At 43.4% G+C, this 21,529-nt stretch overlaps 1 protein-coding gene across 3 annotated transcripts in view; it reads right to left on the bottom strand.

Moving 5' to 3' along the window:
* Window positions 1–21,529, bottom strand: part of Zmat4 (zinc finger matrin-type 4) — a 377,690-nt gene that overhangs the window by 127,014 nt on the left and 229,147 nt on the right. For all 3 annotated transcript variants that reach the window (XM_032918629.1, XM_032918628.1, XM_032918630.1), the window contains one exon: window positions 6,800–7,027. In XM_032918629.1, coding sequence (XP_032774520.1) covers window positions 6,800–7,027 — 228 coding nt within the window. The remainder of the gene's footprint in view (window positions 1–6,799; window positions 7,028–21,529) is intronic.

Genomic DNA, 21,529 nt, shown 5'->3' on the forward strand with positions numbered 1-21,529 from the left:
TATACCACCTCACAGTAGAAAGAAAGAATTCAGAAGGTGGGGCTGCATTTTAGAAACCGGACCATGAAGCTTTGCGCTTCCTCTTTCCAGTCAGTGCTGAGCGATGGGCATTTCTCCAGACAAATGGCACAAGGACCACAAGACCAGGAGTAAGAAAAACCCTACCACAAGAAGCGGAAGCGTGAGCTGGGGCAGCCTGCTGCCAACACTAAGATTGGCCCTCGCTGCATACACACAGTCCGAGTTTGAGGAGGCAATAAGAAGTACCGTGCCCTGAGATTGGATTTGGGGAACTTTTCCTGGGGCTCTGAGTATTGTGCTCAAAAACAAGATCATCGATGTCATTCGTCTGCAACGAATCCAATAATGAGCTCATCTGCACCAAGACCCTGGGGAAGAACTGCATTGTACTTATTGACAGCACACCGTACCGACACCGACAGTGGTACAAGTCCCACTATGCACTGCCCCTGGCCACAAGAAGGGACCGAAGTTGACTCCTGAGGAGGAAGAGATTTTAAACAAAAAATGACCAAAGAAAATTCAAAAGAAATATGATGAAAGGAAAAGAATGCCCAAACCAGCAGTCTTCTGGGGGAGCAGTTCCAGCAGGGCAAGCTTCTCGCCTGAACTGCCTCAAGACCAGGCCAGTGAGGCAGAGCAGATGGCTACATGCTCGAAGGCAAGGAGCTAGAGTTCTGTCTGTGGAAGATCAAAACCATCATTCCTAGCTAGTGTAATAAAGGTGTTTGCTGTTATACGGAAAGAGAGAAAGAAGAAAGAAAGAAAGAGAGAGAGAGAGAGAGAGAGAGAGAGAGAGAGAGAGAGAGAAGAATTTAGAATGTGAAAATCTCTCATTCCCTTGTTCCACTTACTTTGAGGTAAATCTGTTTCTCCTCTTCTTACTCACACCCTACTTTTATGATATGAAGTACTGTATACATTACTGCCTCCCTTGAAATCAATCCCCATTACAGCCAGTCCAGACAGTCGCTGTGATTATAGAAGGAACCAGAATGTAACATCCCATCCAAAATGTCCCTCTCAATCCCATGCCTCCATGAAGAGGGAAGAGAACTTCTTTGTGTTTCTACATTTACCCTAGTTCACAGGGTCATACACACCATATGAACACTCACTTATTGAAAGTATACACACATTTTTGTCAAGAATCTATTCTTAGGAACCTGAGTTAACCGTGCTCATTCTACAGTTGAGGTCTAAGCGAGGTTTTAAAATGTATTTAAAAAATATCTAAGTCGTTCAACCTCAACTTTCTAAACCAACGAGTGAATTGTTCTTGGTTCTAGTATAGCAGTGAAAAAGGAGGGGCTGAGTCAGAGAGATGGGTGCACATGCAAGCAGGAAGGAGGTGCTGAGTCACAGAGGTGGAAACACCGTGGTAAGGGAACCTCTAGTAATAGGTCAGGGGAGAACAGGCTGTTTGAAGCTCTAGACCTCAGAGTCTTGCTCTGTAGAAAGAAAGGACGTGTATAATTCAATGATATTTAATGTGTCCTACAGGGCTACTAATCTTTTGATTCCTGAAAGCATTATTAAATTTTCAAATGCACTCGAAAGCCGTGTCTTCAGACAGAATTACAGCCGAAGAACATGGAGTCCTCTAAAACAACAAATAAACCTGGTCTTTGTCTCATTCTGAAGCTTTTAAAGGAATTATTAGGGTGCATAAAATGAATATTCTATACGCAAGTAGTCATAGTTGTGGAATTTACATTGCCACTATTTCTAAATAAAAAAGAGCCTTCTCTACATGTTTTATGCCAGCACAAAGAGATTTAAACATAAAGAAAAACTCTAGAGTACCTTTCCAACCGTTAGGTTTCATAATTCCATGCTCTGATGGCTGTTTTTATAGTAGACTTCGTGTTCAGGAAGAGAGATGGGCTTTCCCTGTTAAATTGTAATTCAGACGTGGAGAAGCCATCATTTGTTTCCTTGTAACAAATAACACCAGAGTCGATATTCAACTGTACACACTGATGAATATTTAAGCCAATCTTACTTCTAAGGCTTTGTTAGTCTGTAGAAATTTTTCCTTTACATTTTTTACCTGTTCAATAAAAGCCAGAATGATTCAGCTCTACAGTTTCCGGTGACAATATACAATGAACACCCAAAGCACCTTGACGTGCCCCTTATTTGAATTATTAAATTATATGAAAATAGCATAAACGTGATGCATAAGTCACAGGAATTAAGGTCAAGGTAGAAAAGTCTCTAAATGCTATCAGCAAAAACATTAAATGAAGTTATTATGTGTGTACTTTGTAACAGGTTGAACACCACCAAATAGTCAACAGGAATTGAACAAATGATGCATAAAAGGTTTGCCCTGGCAGTAAAACATCATTGGCAGACCTTAAAGTCACAAGAATAGAGAAAGCATTCACAGATCACATGACTCTCTATGCTTTGAATAATTTAACTCCCCCACGCTGATCTGCACATAATTTAATCTCACTCAATGGTCCAGATAGCTTTCTGCCTTTAGACTGAGAATCTGATTTTCAAATTCATACAGAATGCGAAGGAGTTAGAATAGTCACACTCTCTTCCGGCTGGAGACCATGTAGTCCCTACCTTCAAGACTGTCCAAATGCTGAACCATCAGCACAGTAAGGCTGTGAGAATCACTCCAAAAATACATGTCCAGAAAGAAACACACATACAAACAACGGATTTTCCTCTTTAAAAAAAGAGTTCACTTATGTCTAAGTGCTTTCCCAGCAGCACATGTGTGCAACGCTCTCAGAGGCCTAAAGAGAGAGCTGGGGAACACGGAACTGGAGTTACAGAGGTTATGAGCCAACGTGTAGATGCTAGAACGAAACCAAGGCCCTCTGCAAGAGCAGCAAGTGCTCTGGACAGCTGAGCTGTCTGTCAAGCTCCACAGACAGCAGACTGTCAACAAAATAATTCAAGACAATTCAGGAATGAAAACTAAACTAACCAAGTTTTTGTAATTATTGCATAATGAATGCAAATGAAATTAATTTCAACCCCCTGCCTCCAACTATACAAAGAGTTAATATGAGACTTAATAATGAAAATGAAAACTATACACATGTAGAAAAAAAGATCAAGAACATCTTTGGAAAAACAAAAACATAAAAAAAAAAATCACAAAAACACAGAACAAATGAACAAACAAAAAAAGAGCATCTTTGGTCACAGGTGTAAGCAATGATTATGTGTCCGGTGCATGTGGGTTGGGGTTAGAAGACTGGGGCTGACCAGGACCATCCAGGCATTTCTCGGGATATAAAGAAGTCCCACATGATCACAGGAATATGAATCATTCGAGTACTTGTGTTGTCAAAACCCATAAAAGCGTAACACTTTAGTGTCTGCACATTTAAGTGTATACAAAAATACACATCATCCTTTAAAATTAGAAGAATCGTAAAGACTGTATGGTGAAAATTATCCAATCAGGGACCTTGCGGAAACGAGGCATGCAAAATCGTGGGCCAGCTCTTTTTGGTTTATTTTTGGTTCTGTTTGACATTTTCTTGTTACCCGTTCAGCAATTATTGAGCAACTATTATTCCTTCCCGTAAGCTAGAGGCTTGCACGTCAGTAAGAGCGAATAAGAGAGCCAGATTCCAAGTTGCTAACAATCTATATGAAGAATAGAAAGAATAAAAAAGGAAGGAAGGAGAGAAGGAAGGAACAAAGGAACGAAGGAAGGAATGAAGGAAGGCAGGTGGGCCAGAAAAACCATGGCATTTAAAAACCAGGAGGAGCAAGCTGTGAGGGAGGAAAAGGCAATACAGACAGCGTCCTCTATCTTCCTGGAGCCAAGTGTGTGTGTGTGTGTGTGTGTGTGTGTGTGTGTGTGTGTGTGTGTGTTAGCCCTATCTATCCTAACACTTCCTCTTTAGACCAAGATGACCTCAAACTCACAAGGATCCACTTGCCTCTGCTGCCCAAGTGGAGCCGAGTGTGTGTGTGTGTGTGTGTGTGGTGTAGCCCTATCTATGCTCACACTTCCTCTTTAAACCAAGATGACCTCAAACTCACAAGGATCCACTTGCCTCTGCTGCCCAAGTGGAGCCCGAGTGTGTGTGTGTGTGTGTGTGTGTGTGTGTGTGTGTGTGTGTGTGTGTGTGTATGTTGTGGTGTAGCCCTATCTATCCTAACACTTCCTCTTTAGACCAAGATGACCTCAGACTCACAGAGGTCCACTTGCCTCTGCTTCCCAAGTGCTAGGATCAAAGGCTTGTGCCACCACCACCTGGCGTCACTTTTTTTAAGTTAGAGCATGCCTGTATACCTGATGCATTTTTGTCTCATTAACATCATGATTTAGGGTTATGTCAAAAATAGTATGTTTATGTGCATCTTTTAAAGACTGACAGTTCCCCCCAAATCGCTTTATTCCTCCACGGTCTGCAGTATGGAACATTTGCATAAATATATATCAAAGCATCAGCTGGAGTGACTGAAAAGGTGGCTCCAAGGACAGTGCTCTGTATGCTAGTGAGTCGTGAGTCGTAGTCAGACAGCGATACCGAATCAAAGAGCATCCTTCTGTCTTCCGTAGCAAAGACGACCCACTCTGGTGCAAGAGAATCCAACGCCCAAGTCATTAAGATGTAGTTGCACATAAAAGATGCAGTGCAGATAATTTAAACGAGACAAGAAGAATGTGCTATAGGAATAATTCTTCTTCATGTCACGGTATCTGGAACAGACAATAAATAAATGCTCATTTTTCTCTTCCAGCGCCCTGCTATGAAGGAGTCGGCGAGCCGACTTGCTAACTTCCATTAACAGCAGCTTTGTGGGGTGGCCCTGGGCTATCGGGGAGACTTTTCTGTCTACAAGACAAAGTCATTAGCACCAGAGGCTCCAACAAAACCCAGCAGTTCCATTGACTTAAAACCTTCTACGACGTGAATTTAGCTGACAGACTGCACAGGAAAGACTGGTATAGTTTTTCTGTAACTAGAAACCAAACCAGAAATTAAGCAAAGAACTTGCGTGTTCTTAGTCACTGTTCAAACATTACGGAAAATTCAGCCTCAACTGCCGCTTTGCCCATGCGTCCTGGGCCCTGAAACTCATATCCACACAGCAGGCTGTGAATTTTCCAGAGGGTGCATAGAGCCCTGTTTCCTGCTAATGTGTCCTGCCTCTTGGCACACAAATGATTTTGCTCACATAGCCTTCTCGCTTGTTCACACAGCTGGCTCCAACTCAAGTCCTTTTCCTTGGCACGGCCTTTCTCAATGAACTTAGCCCATGTCACACCATGACCTTTGATCCCACTCCTGTGGCCAAGAGTCATCTAAAGTCATTTACTGCCTGAAGCATCCCTTCTTCAGGGTCCGATACCAGACTGGGGGACTAAAAGCATTATTTCTTCTTACAGAGCCCAGCTGAATCCAGGTTGCCTCCTCAAAACTGGCTGTAAATGTGGTACTTTATAGCTCACAAGTGTTATTAATATTGCTGGTCCCCTGTCCAGATTGTAAAAATCACATCTGAAACCGCCATGGATCAGACTGAGATACATGGAGTGAATGGTACTTTACACGGGGCATCTTTTTCTGAGGAAAAAACAAAAGCAACATCATACACAGCATGAGATAGTGTCCTGTTTCTCCATTACCGATATCAGGCTGATAAATGCTTATGTGATCAAGAAGTGCCTCAATGATAATTGAGAATAAAACATAGCACCGAGTCCCATAAATTGGTCGTGGCCACTAAGGAACCCACAGCAGTCCGTGTCACTCTGCACTATCCAAGCCTCTGACAGCCTCAATGACAACCAACCCACATGAACTTCAAATGCTTTCCAGCAGCCTGGAGACCTGGGGGCAGGAGGCAAGCAATGGCTGTGGTGGGCCGCATGGCACAGCACAGCTTCATTTGGCTGGATGTAAACTAGCAACACGAGTTTATGAAAGGCAGCATCGTTGGCCCTCAGCTTCTCTTCTGCCTATCTACAAAAGCACTCGGTGGAGAAAGGGTTAAAAGTAAATAGAAAAAAAAAATGGTTTGTGGATCCGAATCTTTGATCTGCTAGGGAGTCAATACAAATACGGAAGTAAAAACAGAGATGGTCTTACAAGTCAAGCTAAAGCTATCCATTGCTCATTTCCTTTCATATCCACTCCTTTGAGAGTTTCCCAGCTGATGCCTTTTATAAAATGTGGTACAATGCAGCAGGAGGGGATGCCTTAGCCAACCATATCATGGTGCAGCACCTTAGCAGGTACCAGTCATACGACGGGTCTAGGATAAAATGAAGTTTATTTGGGGAGGCATGAGAAGGGCGGTTGAGAAGGGAGTAGAAGCAGAGAAAGGAGAAGGGGGGGGAGGGAGGGAGGGAGGGAGGGGGGGAGGGAGAGGAGGGGTCCGAGAGGGGGGGAGTCCGAGAGGAGAGAGAGAGAGAGAGAGGAGAGAGAGAGAGAGAGGATCCCAGAGAGAGGGGGGGGTCCCAGAGAGGGGGGGTCGAGAGAGGAGAGAGAGAGAGAAGGGGGTCCGAGAGGGGGTCCATCCGAGAGGGGTCCGAGAGAGAGAGAGAGGAGAGAGAGAGAGAGAGAAGACAGAGAGAGAGAGGCCAAACAGTCCTTTTATATCAAGCCAGGGTCCTATTGGGCTGTTGCTAGGTAACTGTAGGGTGGAGCCTAGAAAAAAAGCACTTACATGCTAACACCACCCTTTAGAGTTAATAATGCACGTACAATCATTATTCTGCTTTGAGAAAATGCAAGGCTTTTGCAGAGAGCCTGGGTTGGGACCATGAAAAGACTTCTCTTACCTCTGAGTTCCCCCAGATCCAGAGATGTCCCAAGCTGCTCTAGCAAGGCAACCCGAGCTGCGTTCTTTTTGTGTTTCTTGCCGTCGTAATGCTGCTGGGCCATCAGAGGGTTGTTAAACCAGGCTGCACAGAGACCGCAGTACCTGTCTGAGTCTCTTCTCTGATAGGGAGATGCGACCATGGGGGCCGTGTCCACTCGAGGGGCCTTAAGTGAAGTCAGCGGTGCTGCTGTGGAAGAGAGCAAGAGCGCGTCAGGACTTCCCTTCAGGGCTGAGGCATCATCGACCCACGCGCAGGGTGTCTAGGGCTTTGTCAGGACCAGGGAATTACCATTGCCAACAATCAGTTTTAATTGGCCAAAACCAAGAGTCTCTAAAGCGTTGAGATGGAGGATTGTGTAAGAAAGTTTTAAATTGAAGTCTTGAAGGAATCTTTCTGTCAGTCACCTTGAAGCACAATCAGGAAAGAAAGGCTTAGAACGGGTCAACTGGTACTAAAAGTTGAAAGCCAATAAACAGAGTCGTTGACTACCTGACTTGCATGCCATAAACTAAAGTAGCCATGCTAAATATGTCAGTTTTTTTTATTGGTATAGGCTATTTCAGACCATACCTGCTAACACTGACTTTGAAAGTACGATTTCTCTCCCAGAAAGACCAGATGAGACACCCTCCCGAGCAGATGTTGCTTTATCTAAGCCAAAAGGGCACACATCACTATTTTGAGATTGTACTCCCAGCTATTAATTTAACACATCCCATTGTGAACTTACAGTTATTTCTAGCCTAGGGAAAGAATAGAATTGAACTCGAAGGAGTTTACTAATGGAAAGTAAAAATAACTTCTGTGTGCTTTCAACATACAAAATGCCTCTCTCCTTACAATGAGCGTGCCTGGAGTTACTGTCCTACTTCTCAGATGACTGACTTCAAAGACAGCAAAGGGAATGGGATAAAGGTGAGAGATTGAGTTATGCATGGTACATGACCAGATACTCAGGATCCAAGGCCAACAACATTCCTTCTGAGATACCCCACCACCACCACCACCAAGAACCCCCTTCATGCTTAGCAAACACGGGGACTAAAGATCTGCCAGCTCCTTGTTTTATGAAGGATTGCACTGAATCACAGGAAGAAAATGTTTCAATCCAAGTTATTTTGGAGGAAGAAACTTGTATTGAGTCTCGATGGCTCATTAGTCATACGCAATTTAACAGCATCTTCCGAATGTCCCTAATCTCCATGACAAGAATTTGTAGTTGACAAAATCATGACAATTAGGATACTCTTCCAAGAGAAAGCAACAGCCTGGGATATCAAAGACACGCTAAAGAACTAATTAATCAATTCCTCAAGCTCCCAAAGTTTTATAGGGGTCCTTTAATGTTTGAGTTAAACGATGGATATACAAATACACTCTTGCCATGTGACGGCTTCCCCCAAGCACCGTGGATTGTCAGAGTGTCGAAGGCTGTCTCCCTTTAATCCTGAGTGTTCGTCATACTTGTAGCTAAGATTAAACTAAATGGGGCTAAGTGTGGAGGGGCTCTGATACATTTCATATCTTTTAAAAGTCTCCCTGCTGAATTTGGTCAGCTAGAACCATACAGAAATGAAGCACAAATGTGGACCCTAGGTCTCCGCTGCCATCTGGTATCATTCTGTCATGACTTAGCCACACTAATGAAAGCTACGAATATTCAGTCCACCCGTCTTAAGGAAAGATAGCCGTCTCCTATCTCAAAGAAATTGCACCTTGCTTCTAAAGTTTCCTGCATCCTTATCGGCTTCCGAAAGATACCCAGCTACAAGGCAATGGGAAACGCATCAAACATTCACAGTCTGAGTGAACACAGACTCCTCAAACAGGATTGTTTTTCTTTACACCGAATGCTAAAAGGGATTTCTCAGTCATTTTTGTTACTGATATTCTACATCCAGGCAGAAATGGCCCACAAGCATCTATCAGATAGATAAGCATTCTGGCAAACAGGAAAGTCGCTTGTTCCTATGTTTGTGTTGTAGCTTTGCTCCCCCAGATTCCACCTTCTTAGCGCATTACCCTGAAAGCTCATTTTCTAGCCATCTCCCCATCTCAGGCCAGTTCCTAATCCCGACAAGCCTGTGAAGGATGGGACAAAGGCAGCAGCATGGAAACAGCCTTGAATCAGAGATCCTGGTCAGAGCTTCGACTCCACTGAGCTGTGTGAGCTTCCTGATTCCTGACATCTTTGGTTGCCATGAAGCCACACCTCAGGGTCACCATCGCTTCTTAAGCCGGTATGTTTATGGTTACAGGCTCACTGGGTAGGAATGAGCAGGCTGTAGAAATATTTACTTACTTATGTCTTTGACTCCATGACAAATATAGAAAGTGTATAGGAGGAGCCCAGTCTCTCAGTTTTAATGGAATCTCTGTGTGCATGGATTGTGACACAATGTTTGAGCGAGTGCACTGTCCTCACCAAACAAATACAGAGAGGAACAACAATTGTCTTTGAAAAGCGACATTAGGCAAAATGGAATGTTACCTTACTTTCACATTTTATGTATTCTACTTCTAAGAAAATATCCAATACTGACCTCACCTACCCTTCTCAAATTTAAACCCGGGAGAGTGAACCACTCAAAATCAGTGTCTGTATTGGTTTGTTCTTAGCATTAGATTCATTTAACTCTCTATGTCCAGACTATACTTTCAACCAAACACAGAGAATATGTAGGGTTTAAGAATCAAGTCCAAGCACATTCTCACACAGCCTGTCATGTTTCCAATGTTCATCCAATGGTAAGAACCGCAGCCCTAGGTAGTACCAGATTTTCCTTTAAAAGTACCACAAAGCAGCCATGGTGGTGGCACATGCCTTTAACCCCAGCACTCCAGAGGAAGAGTCAAAGGGCCTAGCCCTAGCCCTAGCCCAAGCTTAAGCCTAACTCTGACCCTAGCCCTAGCCCTGAGAAGGAACTGAGTTTTGGTTGCACTTCCCTCAACTCGGTTTGAGGCTAGCCTGATCTATGGAGTGAGTTCCAGAACAGCCAGGGCTACACAGAAAAACCCTGTCTCAAAAAGCAAAAACAAAAGACAAAAAAACCCACAAAAACCAACCAACCAAACTAACAACATCCCCATAAGTAAAGCTCTCTCAGATCTTCATGCAAAAGACAGTCCTACAACATAGGCAACACCAGCAGAGCTGGTTCTTCTGTAAGCATTAGGAAAATTGTCACATTTATTTTAGTATCTTACAAAAACATAGCTCTCAGAAAAGTATGTAATATTGTACATTATTGCTACTAAAGTTAAATAGAAATTTTGTTTTCTCAACAAGACTCTCCTAGAGTTAGGGACTTGTCACTATGACCTGTCATCAACTGACTCATAGCATTGGGCACGTGGCTCCTAGATATATCCTTCCTATGGCTACACTGTCCTATAGGATGCTCCTCCGTTCATCTATTGAATGAGGCCGTGACAACCAGAGAAGGAGAACGGCCTCCTTCCTCTAAACTGACAACCATTTCCTAACAATACCATTCACTTGGCAATTCTTAAAAACTACTCATGATCTTCTTAGTCATATAAATGTGTATTTGTATGGATGTGTGTAAGGGAAATGAGATGATAAACTTTCAGAGATAATCTGTGTTCATTGCCTTCTCTAGTAGATATCCCCAATCCCTCATTGCAATTCAAAACATTCATATTTAAAAAAGAACTAAGAACAATCAAATTTCTCCATGACTCATTTAGTACAAGCACTTAACCTGAAGCCATGCAATAGTATTTATCAGCTCTATATACCAGCTAGTGTGAAGCATACTGCAATAGGAGTTATTAATTAACTCTTTTCCTAGGTTCATACAATGAAGACATGTGGTGCTTGTAGCAGTATATGTATTGGTGATTTTTTTTTTATTGCCAACTTGATACAAACTAGAGAGGAGACCCCCTGTTGAGAAAGTGCCTCCATAAGGTTGGCCTGGGAAATGTCTGTGGGAATTTTCTAAGCTGTTAAATGATATTGGAAGGTCTAGTCCACTAAGGGTGGTGCCAATCCCTACTTGGGTTATATGAAAGCTAGCTGAGCAAGCTACAGAGAGGGAGGCAGTGAGCAGTGCTCCTCCTTGGCTTCTGCTCCAAGCTCCTGCCTTGCTCAATGAAGAATGGTGATCTGTGAGTTGAAATAAACCCCTTCCTCCCCAAGTTGCTTTTAGCCATGGTATTTATCAACACAATTGAAAGCAAACTAGCACAGTGTGTGTGTGTGTGTGTCTGTGTGTCTGTGTGTGTGTCTGTGTGTCTTTGTACATGTATACATATGTTTATATGTGTATATATACATATATATGTGTGTGTGTATATATATATATACATATATATATATTTCTGAATTTTCTCATTTTCGAAATATTTTCAGCCCAAATGCTTTGACTAAAACATCATGGGTCTGTAGCCAGTGAACAATAACCTAAACGAACCCCATTTTCTCTAGGAATTGAGCCCCCAGACTTGACTTAAAAGAGTCATATCCCCAGTCTTAAACACATTTCATATCCTTCTGCATGCCTGGAACATAGCTGTCAGGGAACAACAGCATCTCAACAGAGGGTCACTAGGTGAGTTGTCGTGAAGAGTAACCTGGAATCATAATGCACCTTTGACCCCTGTCTATGTTTTCTGACAAAACCACCGGCTGATTTGAGGATAAAAATGTTTTTAGTGTCTGCACTGCTGTCAAAATACTGCTGTAGTCCGCAACAAGAAATTCTACTTGCCACCCTACTGAGAAAGTGAGGTGACCAGCTAGTAGTGTATAACATGTGTCTTTCATTGAATGAAGGAACAACTAATTAACCAATTATTAGTAAATAAATGGTCAACATTATAAGCAAGTGATTTTAGATGAAGGCAAAAATTGCCTTTTTCTTCAAAATTATGCCATAAAGGGCTTGAGAAACTTGGGTCATGATAGTCAATGTTCTATGTAAGGAATGACAAGCTGTCAAGAGGGATTTACATCTAAATTGGGGGTTGGGGCAAGCAACTTGTCAATGTATGGATTCACACCCCATACTTCCCTTTCCTTTCAGAACTACTAACTTAAGTTGAAAGTCTCTTCTAATTGCCATCATTTTGTAGGGTGGCTCATTTCATTTTTTAAACACAACAAATTGTGCGTACTGCTCTAGAAACTTCACTTTCAAGTAGGAAGTTGTATCTATCCTGGAGTACAGACCACTTCTCTGGCTTCTGTTATGGTATTGTGACTGCCACTTCTGCTGAGGGATCAAGTTGGTTGGATTAAGAAATGACTCAGATGTGAGGCAAAGCACACCAGTGTATCTGCAACGGCATCTCCAGGGACTGTTAGATCCTGGGGGCTCTGAAGTAGTGAATGGATTCTTCTCTTGGTAGATACACTGCTGGCATTTTGGGGAGGTAATGAAAGGAGATGGGCCCAGTTGGAGGAGCTTGTTCATTTCCCCCTCCTGCCTCCTCCCTTCCAGGAACACCTTCCTTCTCCCCACTTACAAGGATTCTCTGTCCCAAAGCATGGGGGACAAGCAAACACGGAGTGGACTCTCTGAAACTATGTGCTTAAACAATTCCTCTTCTTAAGTCAGGCATTTTAAACAAAAAGTGACTGATAAGGTATCATAAAATGGCCGCTACTGAAGCCAACAGAATATACTACTACCAGATCATCAAGGGGGTTATCACAAGATGGCAGCCGAGTAATAAGTTGTTACCCTACTTCTATCACCAGCTCCCAGTGAGGGGTTCTCTTCAACACCATGCTGATGGCGACATCCCCTCTCCCTTCCTCTCTCCCCTGTCATGTCCTCCTCACCTCTGCCAAGTCCTCTCTTCTGTCTTCCTTCTCTCCTTGCCAATCTTCCTCATTCTGCCTTCTTCCCTCTTAGCCATCACCCCTTCTTATCACCTCCCACATCCTCTCTCAATTCCTCTCTCTCTCCCTTCCTCTCTGTGTTTGTCCCTCTCTGAATCTCCACCATTAATACTACCATCTCCCCAACCCCGGTTCTCCTTTTCTTAGCTTCACTGATTCTCAATACTTTCTAAACACTGAGGTAAGAAAGCACAGGCTGCTCTGACAGGGAGCTTATGCATGGAGGCATAGCCAGGGACCTGCCTCACTTAAAATATGTGGCTTTCCGGATGTAGATCGCTCCTGACAGACACAGCCAGAATACAGCAAATACAGAGGCGAATGCCAGCAGCAAACCACTGAACTGAGAATGGGACCCCCGTTGAAGGAATCAGAGAAAGAACTGGAAGAGCTTGAAGGGGCTCGAGACCCCATATGTACAACAATGCCAACCAACCAGAGCTTCCAGGGACTAAGCCACTACCTAAAGACTATACATGGACTGACACTGGACTCTGACCTCATAGGTAGCAATGAAATTCCTAGTAAGATCACCAGTAGAAGGGGAAGCCCTTGGTCCTGCTAAAACTGAGCCCCCCAGTGAACGTGATTGTTTGGGGGAGGGCAGCAATGGGGGTCGGAGGATGGGGAGGGGAACACCCATCAAGAAGGGGAGGAGGAGGGATTGGGGGGATGTTTGCCCGGAAACCGGGAAAGGGAATAACACTCGAAATGTATATAAGAAATACTCAAGTTAATAAAAAAAAAAAAAGAAAAGAAAAAAAATATGTGGCTTTCTTGCCTTGGCGTTCTTATCCACAATGCTAATCCTTCCGTGTGCTGCCACTTTTAATTTCTTAGTGCACCTGCCCCCAATTCTTGATTGGCCATTGGTACAGTTTGACATTCATGGGATGAACCACTTAGCCTAGGGCACTCTAGTAAGAAGTAGCCTAGGAAACAGCCAAGTCCAGGTATCCTGCTCTGTGACCAGCTTCATAGTTAGGCCACCTGGTTCCCAGTGGTGCCTGGGGATCAAAAGGCCAAACAAGCCATCATGTCGAGCCCAAATGCACTTCTCAGGCATCAGCATCTTCTGTCAATGGGCATTATTTGAAATTGTGCATTTTTCCCTTAAAAGAAATTGATTTCCAGTGCTTATGATGGACTGTCTTTCTTCTTTCTTATCTTAATTCAGATTAATGACAACAGTAATTCTTCAGCAATTGTCACTTCCTCCCCTAAAGACTGTGGATAGCACATCTAAGTGGATCACTTGCGTGCTGCAGCAGACCCAGCTGCCAGTGTAAATCACTGTGTCACCAAGCTACCCTGAGCCTCTGCAGGCACCTGCCTCAACTACATGCCACCGTGAGAGGACCCGCTTGTACTCAGATGTGCACAAGGTTAGATGTGCATGTGATGAAGGAAGAAAGGAAGAAGGAAGGAAGGAAGGAAGGAAGGAAGGAAGGAAGGAAGGAAGGAAGAAAGGAAGGAAGAAAGAAAAGGAGGAAAGAAGGGAAGAAGGAAGAAGAAAGAAGGAAGGAAGATACCAAGGACTTTTGGTGACATTTACTTGGTGTGAGTATGTTTTAATAAATATCTTCTGAAATCTAAATTTGAAAGCTTTGAGAATTTCAATACAATAGTCACAAGCTAACAAAGAAGGCACAGTCACCATAGGTGATAGAGTTTTCCATGTTCCGAAATACCATACAATAATAGAAAATAAAACAACACGACCATGTTTTAGTACGAATCGACCTGCAGAAATCCTCAGGATAGAGCATAAACTAAAGGATCTGGTTTGTATTGTGCACGGGATACAAAACCAAACCACACACGAAGTGATTACGTCCACGCTCAGGTCATAAAACTATACACAAATATTGTAAGAGTGAAAATCAGAATCTTAGCAACGCTTGCTTCTACTCCGGATCGTGGATATTTTAATATTCATGCATATATACTCACTGGTGTGGAGGAAAGCATTTTCATTTTATAATTTATGTGCAGGCTGCATTTCATGCTACCATGTTTTAGGATAAAGCCTGGGAAAACATGACTCTGGAGACTCGTGGCACCACAACTGGGTCTTAAATCTCAGAAGATTTCATTTGCAGTGATTTATTTATTATTTTATTGTTGATTTTCCTGGAATTAAGACGGAGGAAAGGTAGCATGCCAGAAAATAATATAAGAGTGCCTGTGTCTCCTGGCTTCCCAGAAGACCCAAAGGAGAGAAGCAGTTTTCACAGTACTTGAGAAGACCAAAGAGCTTTACAATCATTTAAATAAAGTTAGGTACCTCTCCTCTTCTCATAGGAAAGACCCTGAAGTGAATCCTCTTCCCCATGCTTTAAAAAAAAAAATCACGCGCCACACTATGAATTAAACACCGTAGTTTGTAATGTTTCAAGCAATATGCCTTTGTGTATTTCCCAAGAATGAGCAAAGGGGAAGATGGCGCCACAGAACTGTCAGTCTAATTCAGCTGTGTGTCAACATTCTTAGCACAATCAGCCTGCTAACCGGGCTTGCTTCCTCACCCACCCGAGTGCGTATGTTATCAGTCTTCATTAAGACAGTAGTCGTAGATCAGTGGTTTTCATTAATACAGAATAATTCCCTGCAGTTTCAGTCACTGATTAGGATCTAAATATCTTAAGAATGCCTGTGTTCTCTAGAATCTTCATCTCTGAAAAATAGGCTATTAACGCAGAACTTTAGAGAGGATGAAAAGGCCCTTGATAACTTCCTCATACTAACAAGAATTTAGAATGTAATTTCCACAGAACAAGGGTCATTATCTGTTTGTTCACTGAGCCATCTCAGGTGCCGGGTACTGGGCCTACACACGGTAAACCTTTATTAAGGGAAGAAAGAGGTTCACTCTCTGTAACTCAATTTACATCTGAGAAAGACCCATGGCTTGCTTACGGCACCCCCTGACTTGGTAAAGTGGCTGCTGTTGGACCAGTAAGCACAGCGCTCTGCAGACCTCCATGTTTCTCTTAGAGAAGGCCTCATGGCATGGTGTCTGCAGACTGTCCTATGGGAGATGCTTCACTCCCTCTGAGTAGCAGAATCATTGATTTTGGTCACAGTTCCCAAACCCTTGGTAGAGTTGGCCTGAGAAAATGCACAGAACTCATATATAATCCATAAGGGATGTTAACCTCTGAAGAGAGCAAAGTCTTTTGGATCCCACAGGAGCCACTAGCCCAAGGTAACCCACATCTTTACCATTAGATACCACCTCCCTACTTCCGTGAACCTGAACTTTTACATGTTATTTAGAGCTAAACTAATTGATCAGTGAGGAGGTATCAATGTTTGTGATGCTATAAGGTGTTCGGCACACAAAAACTCTCCTTACTCAGAAAGGCTTTTGAAAAATGAAAAAGGTACTTTTGTCTCTTATTTGATTTATATTATATTTTCAAATGGCCAAGTTATCAAAACAGACTTTTAAACTTGTTTGGATCTAGCTATTTGGTAAATGTATCGAGATACAGTATTCCTTTTGACCAAAGGGGTCATAGGCCTAGGAGAAAAATTCTGAAGACACATAGTGTAGCATAATTTCAGATATATTAAGAATTATAATGTTCTACCCACTGTACCCTACGGCAGTGTGGGATAAACCCCTGAGACCCTAGATGCCCCAACCTTCAGGTGTTCAGCTAATATTATATATTTTTACCACATTTAGACTTTATATTTTTCCTCTCTTTTCAAAATTCAATTGAGATCATCTGCCCTCACCTTAAAGGATGGGCTTTGGGATGCGACTTGACATGTCTGAGTGGCCAGCGCCATTACTCTTGCACTTTGGAGCCATTATTGACTGAACTTAGGGTCATTTGAAAGGAAGTACTGGGATATAAAGTTAGTCTACCTGATGTCTATGGGGGCTACGAAGTAGCAAACAGGAGAGTAGCGAATGTAGCTTTGATACACTGTACCAAAGAGCGATTGACATCCTGAGCAGGACCCAGCAAGACAAGGGATGTCATCGCTCTGTTCATAATGGTGCACAATTTAAATGCCAGTTGTGTAAATCCAAAAATTTTCCCGAATTTTCGGATTCATTAAAAAGGGAAGTCACATAGAAAGGTGAACGGTTGCTTATTGCTTGGGCAAGAATTACCTCACACCTTTAACTGGATGCCTCTAGACATGATGCCAACCCCTGACCTTAGATGTTTACCTGGCACAGGCAAGAGGCAACATTCAAGGCAAGTTCAATGGTGTTGCTGACACTGGCTCCCAGAATGTGCTCTGAGCAGAAAGAAGCATTACCTAGATCACAGAAACTTGGGTCAGAGCAGCAGGAGGACAGCGCAGCTGACACCCGCACTGGCACCAGCTGGGGATCTTTCTACTTTGTCAGCCTTCCCACTCCACCCAACCCATACCCGACACTCAGAGGTAGGAAATAATTTACTTATCCTACAGCATCAGCTATTCAACTGGAGAACCAGCTTCCTGGATCATTTCGTATAGCCCATGAATATTTATAGAGGAATCAGAGATGAGAATAGTGATCTGTGTGAGAAGCATGTCCGACATAAAGCACCACTACTAAATCTGGAGAAAGAGAGACCGCCTTGCAGCCTGGGGCCAAGAAAAGCAGAACATTTGGAAGTCCTGATGGGAAGGGAACCTGGCCTTGTTCTCTGAGCAGAACTCCCACAAACACATCTGCTTTTTCACCCACACCACCTTCCCTCCACAGACGGGCTTTTCTGTTTTCTCTCTCATACCCGTACTGGGATCCCTCAAGCATATACTCTGAAGTTAGCACTGACCTCAATACTCTATAGGGGTTTCAAGTTAGGAAAATGGACTCTATTAGAAGCACAATATTAATGTGTGGTAATGCTGGCACACATTTTTAATCCCAGGATTCAGGAAGCATAGGTGAGCAGATCTCCAAGTTTGGGGCCAGCCAGATCTACAGAGTGGGTTCTAGGAGACCCCGGGAGACACAAAGAAACTGAATCAGAAAAAAAAAAAATTACCAAAAGTATAACATTAGCTATGCATGCATAGTGCTTTATCTATTCGCCCAATCCAAGGGTGAAGTGCTCCTTCTTAACTACTGTTTGGATTAAAACAAACTTGAGACTCAGCTCTATAAAACTTCAAAGCAACTCTACAACCTCATGTGATCCCATCATGACACAGAGGAGCTATGGCACTCTAGGACATGGCAAGCCTCTCCCAACGTTCACACTAAGAGCAGCCAGTGTTTGTTACTCGCTAAGGTCCCCTGGTCTCTAAGAATGTGGCGCCCCAGGTTTTGTGCTTCTGCTTTTCAAAGTGAGCAGTAAGGTTGGTGAACAGAAGGGGAATGCAAACTAAGGAGGAGTTTTTAGGCTCAGCAAGTCTCTCCCCATAAATGCTGGAAAATCATCAAGTCAGTTCATTCCCCAGAGGACTCCGCAAAGCATACATTACCAAGTGAATTGGCCACTGTCATTAATTTCAGTATGGCTTCATCAACACACATCATTACTGCTATACAGAACCGATGGCGGCGGAGTACATGAGAGCATGAGTTATTTCTTTGGATGAGTCTGAATAAGCCAAGGACAGCCAACGAAGAGAACGGGTAGTTCAAATCCCGTCCGTCGTGTGTTCCCCCACCGAGAGAACAAACGACCCCGAGTCAGTTATTCTCCAACCCAGAGATGGAAATCTGTAGTCTGAAAAAGTCTCAGATAATTCATATGCAAATTAATTTTGGAAAATTAACATTTAAGGACTCAGTGGTTCTCTGTCTTGGCAGAGAGTTAGAATCAGCTGAGTGAGGTTCTCTGGCCTCACTAGACTTGGTTGAGAGTAGACAACAGTAGGTCTTAAAGCTTTTCAGGGCCCACTTGGGTGCCTTAAAAGCTGGCAGCAGTCCCAATGGGGGACAGTCTACAGCATGGACTTACCTTCAGGACAACCTTCCCAAGCGTGGTGTCCCTTTAGTCCATGTGTTTCATAGCTGGCACCAAGATCTACACCAAGAGGTGCAACTCATGAACTTCAGTGCCAGAAGGGTGCATTTTAACCCAATTGCCAAGCACTATTTTTTATTGAAAGTCCATATGCTTCCTTAAAAAAGAAATCACGAAGCCAACAAATAAACGATATCATATTGGTAACAAAAAATCACACTAGATTCAAATTCACAACTTTGCATGTGACTTTTGTAGCTTTTCCTGTGTGACTCCATGGCTGTTTGAAAATAGGTTTTTAGCCGTGCTGGGACCCAAACCTCCTCACCGCTCATGTTCTTCCCTTAGTTTCACATCTGAAAGGGTCTGAGCCAGGCAAGGTCAGGGCTGTGGGAGTGGGAGTGTCCCGATAGCTGGTCACAGCGTTGTTGTTGTTACAGAGATTCGAAACTCTTCCACAGAGAAACAAGATGCCTGATGGGGTCAGAGGGAGGGCATGCTAGAGCCAGAGCTAGCTGGTGGCTTACGAAGCAAAGCCAGGGACCCGCGCCCATGCACGCATGCGCACGCACATGAAGGTAGATGCGCACACCATATGAGCCGAAGACCTAAAACGACTTAAACGGCAGAAGAGGTGCTGAAGCACATCTTAATCATACTTGAGACGCAGTGGAGATGAGGGAGTTTGGCCTGTCAGCTTTCTATTCTCTGAGTGGGCCAGGAAGAGCGGACCTTTACAGGAGAGGTACTTAATGACCCCTGATGCTAAGGCATGCGGCCTGCAGTTGGTAACTAAACCCGGCATAAGACTTCAGCGCCATCATTTCCAGTGGAACAAGGGAAGGCCATCACAGCAAACAGGCTGAGGGAGGCAAAAGAAATGGAATCTCTTTGGAAACAGGGGTAGGAGATGGGATTTTGTGAATTTGTACTGTCTCTGGAAGTGGCGTAAACACTTTAAAAAGCAAAATTATTTTTTAATTAGTTATTTTATTTAGTTTCCAATGTTATCCCCATTCCCAGTTTCCCCTCCACAAATCCCCCTATTCCCCGCTTCTATAAGGGTGCTCCCCAACTCATTCACCCACTCCTGCCTCAGCACCCTAGCCACAGGACAAAGGGGCTCTCCTCCCATGGATGGCAGACAAGGCAGTCCTCTGCTACACATGCAGGTGGAGCCATGAGTCCCTCCATGTGTACTCTTTGGTTTCGTGGTTTAGTCCCTGGAAGCTCTGGAGAGGGGGGTCTGGTTGGATGGTATTGTTGTTCTTCCTATGGGGTTGCAAACCCCTTCAGCTCCTTCCCCTAACTCCTCCATTGGATTCCCTCATGCTCAGTCTGATGGTGGTTGGCTATGAGCATCCACATCTGTATTGGTCAGGCTTTTGCAGAGCCTCTCAGAGGACAGCTATGCCAGGCTCTGGTCAGCAAGCACTTTAATATCAGGATTCACAAAATGTGTGAATTAATCTCCTCTTTTGTATTTAAAAAAACTGTAGTAAATGCTTTCCCACCTGGAGTTAGCTTCCTCCAATGCCCTCTATGCATTACATTTGCTAACTGAAAGAGGAAAGTCCCAAATCTCAGCTGCTATGCTGACTGAAAGCCAAATACTGAGGTTAATGATTTGCACTTTGTATTAGTCAAGGCAGGATCACCGGAAGAACGGAGGAGTGGGCTTCAGCCTGCTCTTGCTTCTCAGGCAAGTGATCTCAACAGGTGGCAATCTGGTGGCCGCCTATCCTACAGACTGCCAGCTTCTAATGTTCTCCCTAACGTCCCACTATTGAGGCCTTTGCTCAAAATTCCTAGGCCCTGCCTGTAGCCATCCCTAACTAACAATAAAAGTTGCAGCCTGCAGCGGGATTGAAAAGGCTTAGTGGGGTCCCCTTAATCTCTCCTTTGTAACTCATAATACAACAAAATGCTCTTGAAAAATCTTAGGTAAATTTAAGGCCCTCAATTCCCTTGCACTCAACAGACGAGTGGAAATCACTTAGTGGGAAATCCACCAGAGAAGCAGTTTCTTTGAAGGCTATCCGAATTAAGGAAAAGAAAAAAAAAAAGAAAGAAAAAGAAAAGAAAAGGAATTGTTAAGCTTCTGTTTTCCTGAGCCAACTCCCCATTGACTCGCTTTATAAAAATTAACATGTTTTCTACTGTATTCTAAACACAAAGCCAAACCCAGAGGTCTGGCTTTCCTACCTTGAGATGCGGTGAATTGTATTTATGATCGGTAGTATGGGAGGGGAAGAAATCTGAAAGACCAGTACACCTGCTGTCAGGACAGGCATTGACTTCATAGGAACAAGAGAGGAAAGGCGAGGTCCTAAATGTCAACAGAGTTCTGGGCAGTCTGGGAGCAGTTCAGAACAGGTATGGGGGCTCTTCGGAAGTGTAGACTGAGAGAAACCTTGGTCTTGTCTTCCAGAGTTTAGTAGGGAGATGCTAACACCCTGAGTGCAGAGCCTGCTGAGGAAGAAAAGTGAGAGAGACCCAGTTCAAAGGAAATCCTGGACCTAGTGGGCAGCCTATGGAGGTCAAGTACCCAACAGCATCCTAGCATCATCACATTTGGAGTCATCACAATGTGGCCCAAGCTTAGAATCAGAGATACCACTGAGTATATCACAGCCCTTTTGTGTGTCCCTAAAGAGAGGGGGAACTACAGCATTGATGGGAGCTGGGCCTTTAAAGCAAGCTTCGTGGTCACAGAAAATTTAAATCTAAATATTCCAAATATTAAAAAGTATTAAATGTATAAAAGACTAGAATATATATAACATATTTATATGGAGGTATATAGATAAAAACCGATGTTTTTTAATATCTAAATTTCCTAAATATAAAGCAATCAAATGCTTGCTTCTTCCAGCACAGCAC

The sequence above is a fragment of the Rattus rattus genome, chromosome 13 (genome assembly GCF_011064425.1).
Source record: "Rattus rattus isolate New Zealand chromosome 13, Rrattus_CSIRO_v1, whole genome shotgun sequence".
NCBI lineage: Eukaryota > Metazoa > Chordata > Mammalia > Rodentia > Muridae > Rattus > Rattus rattus.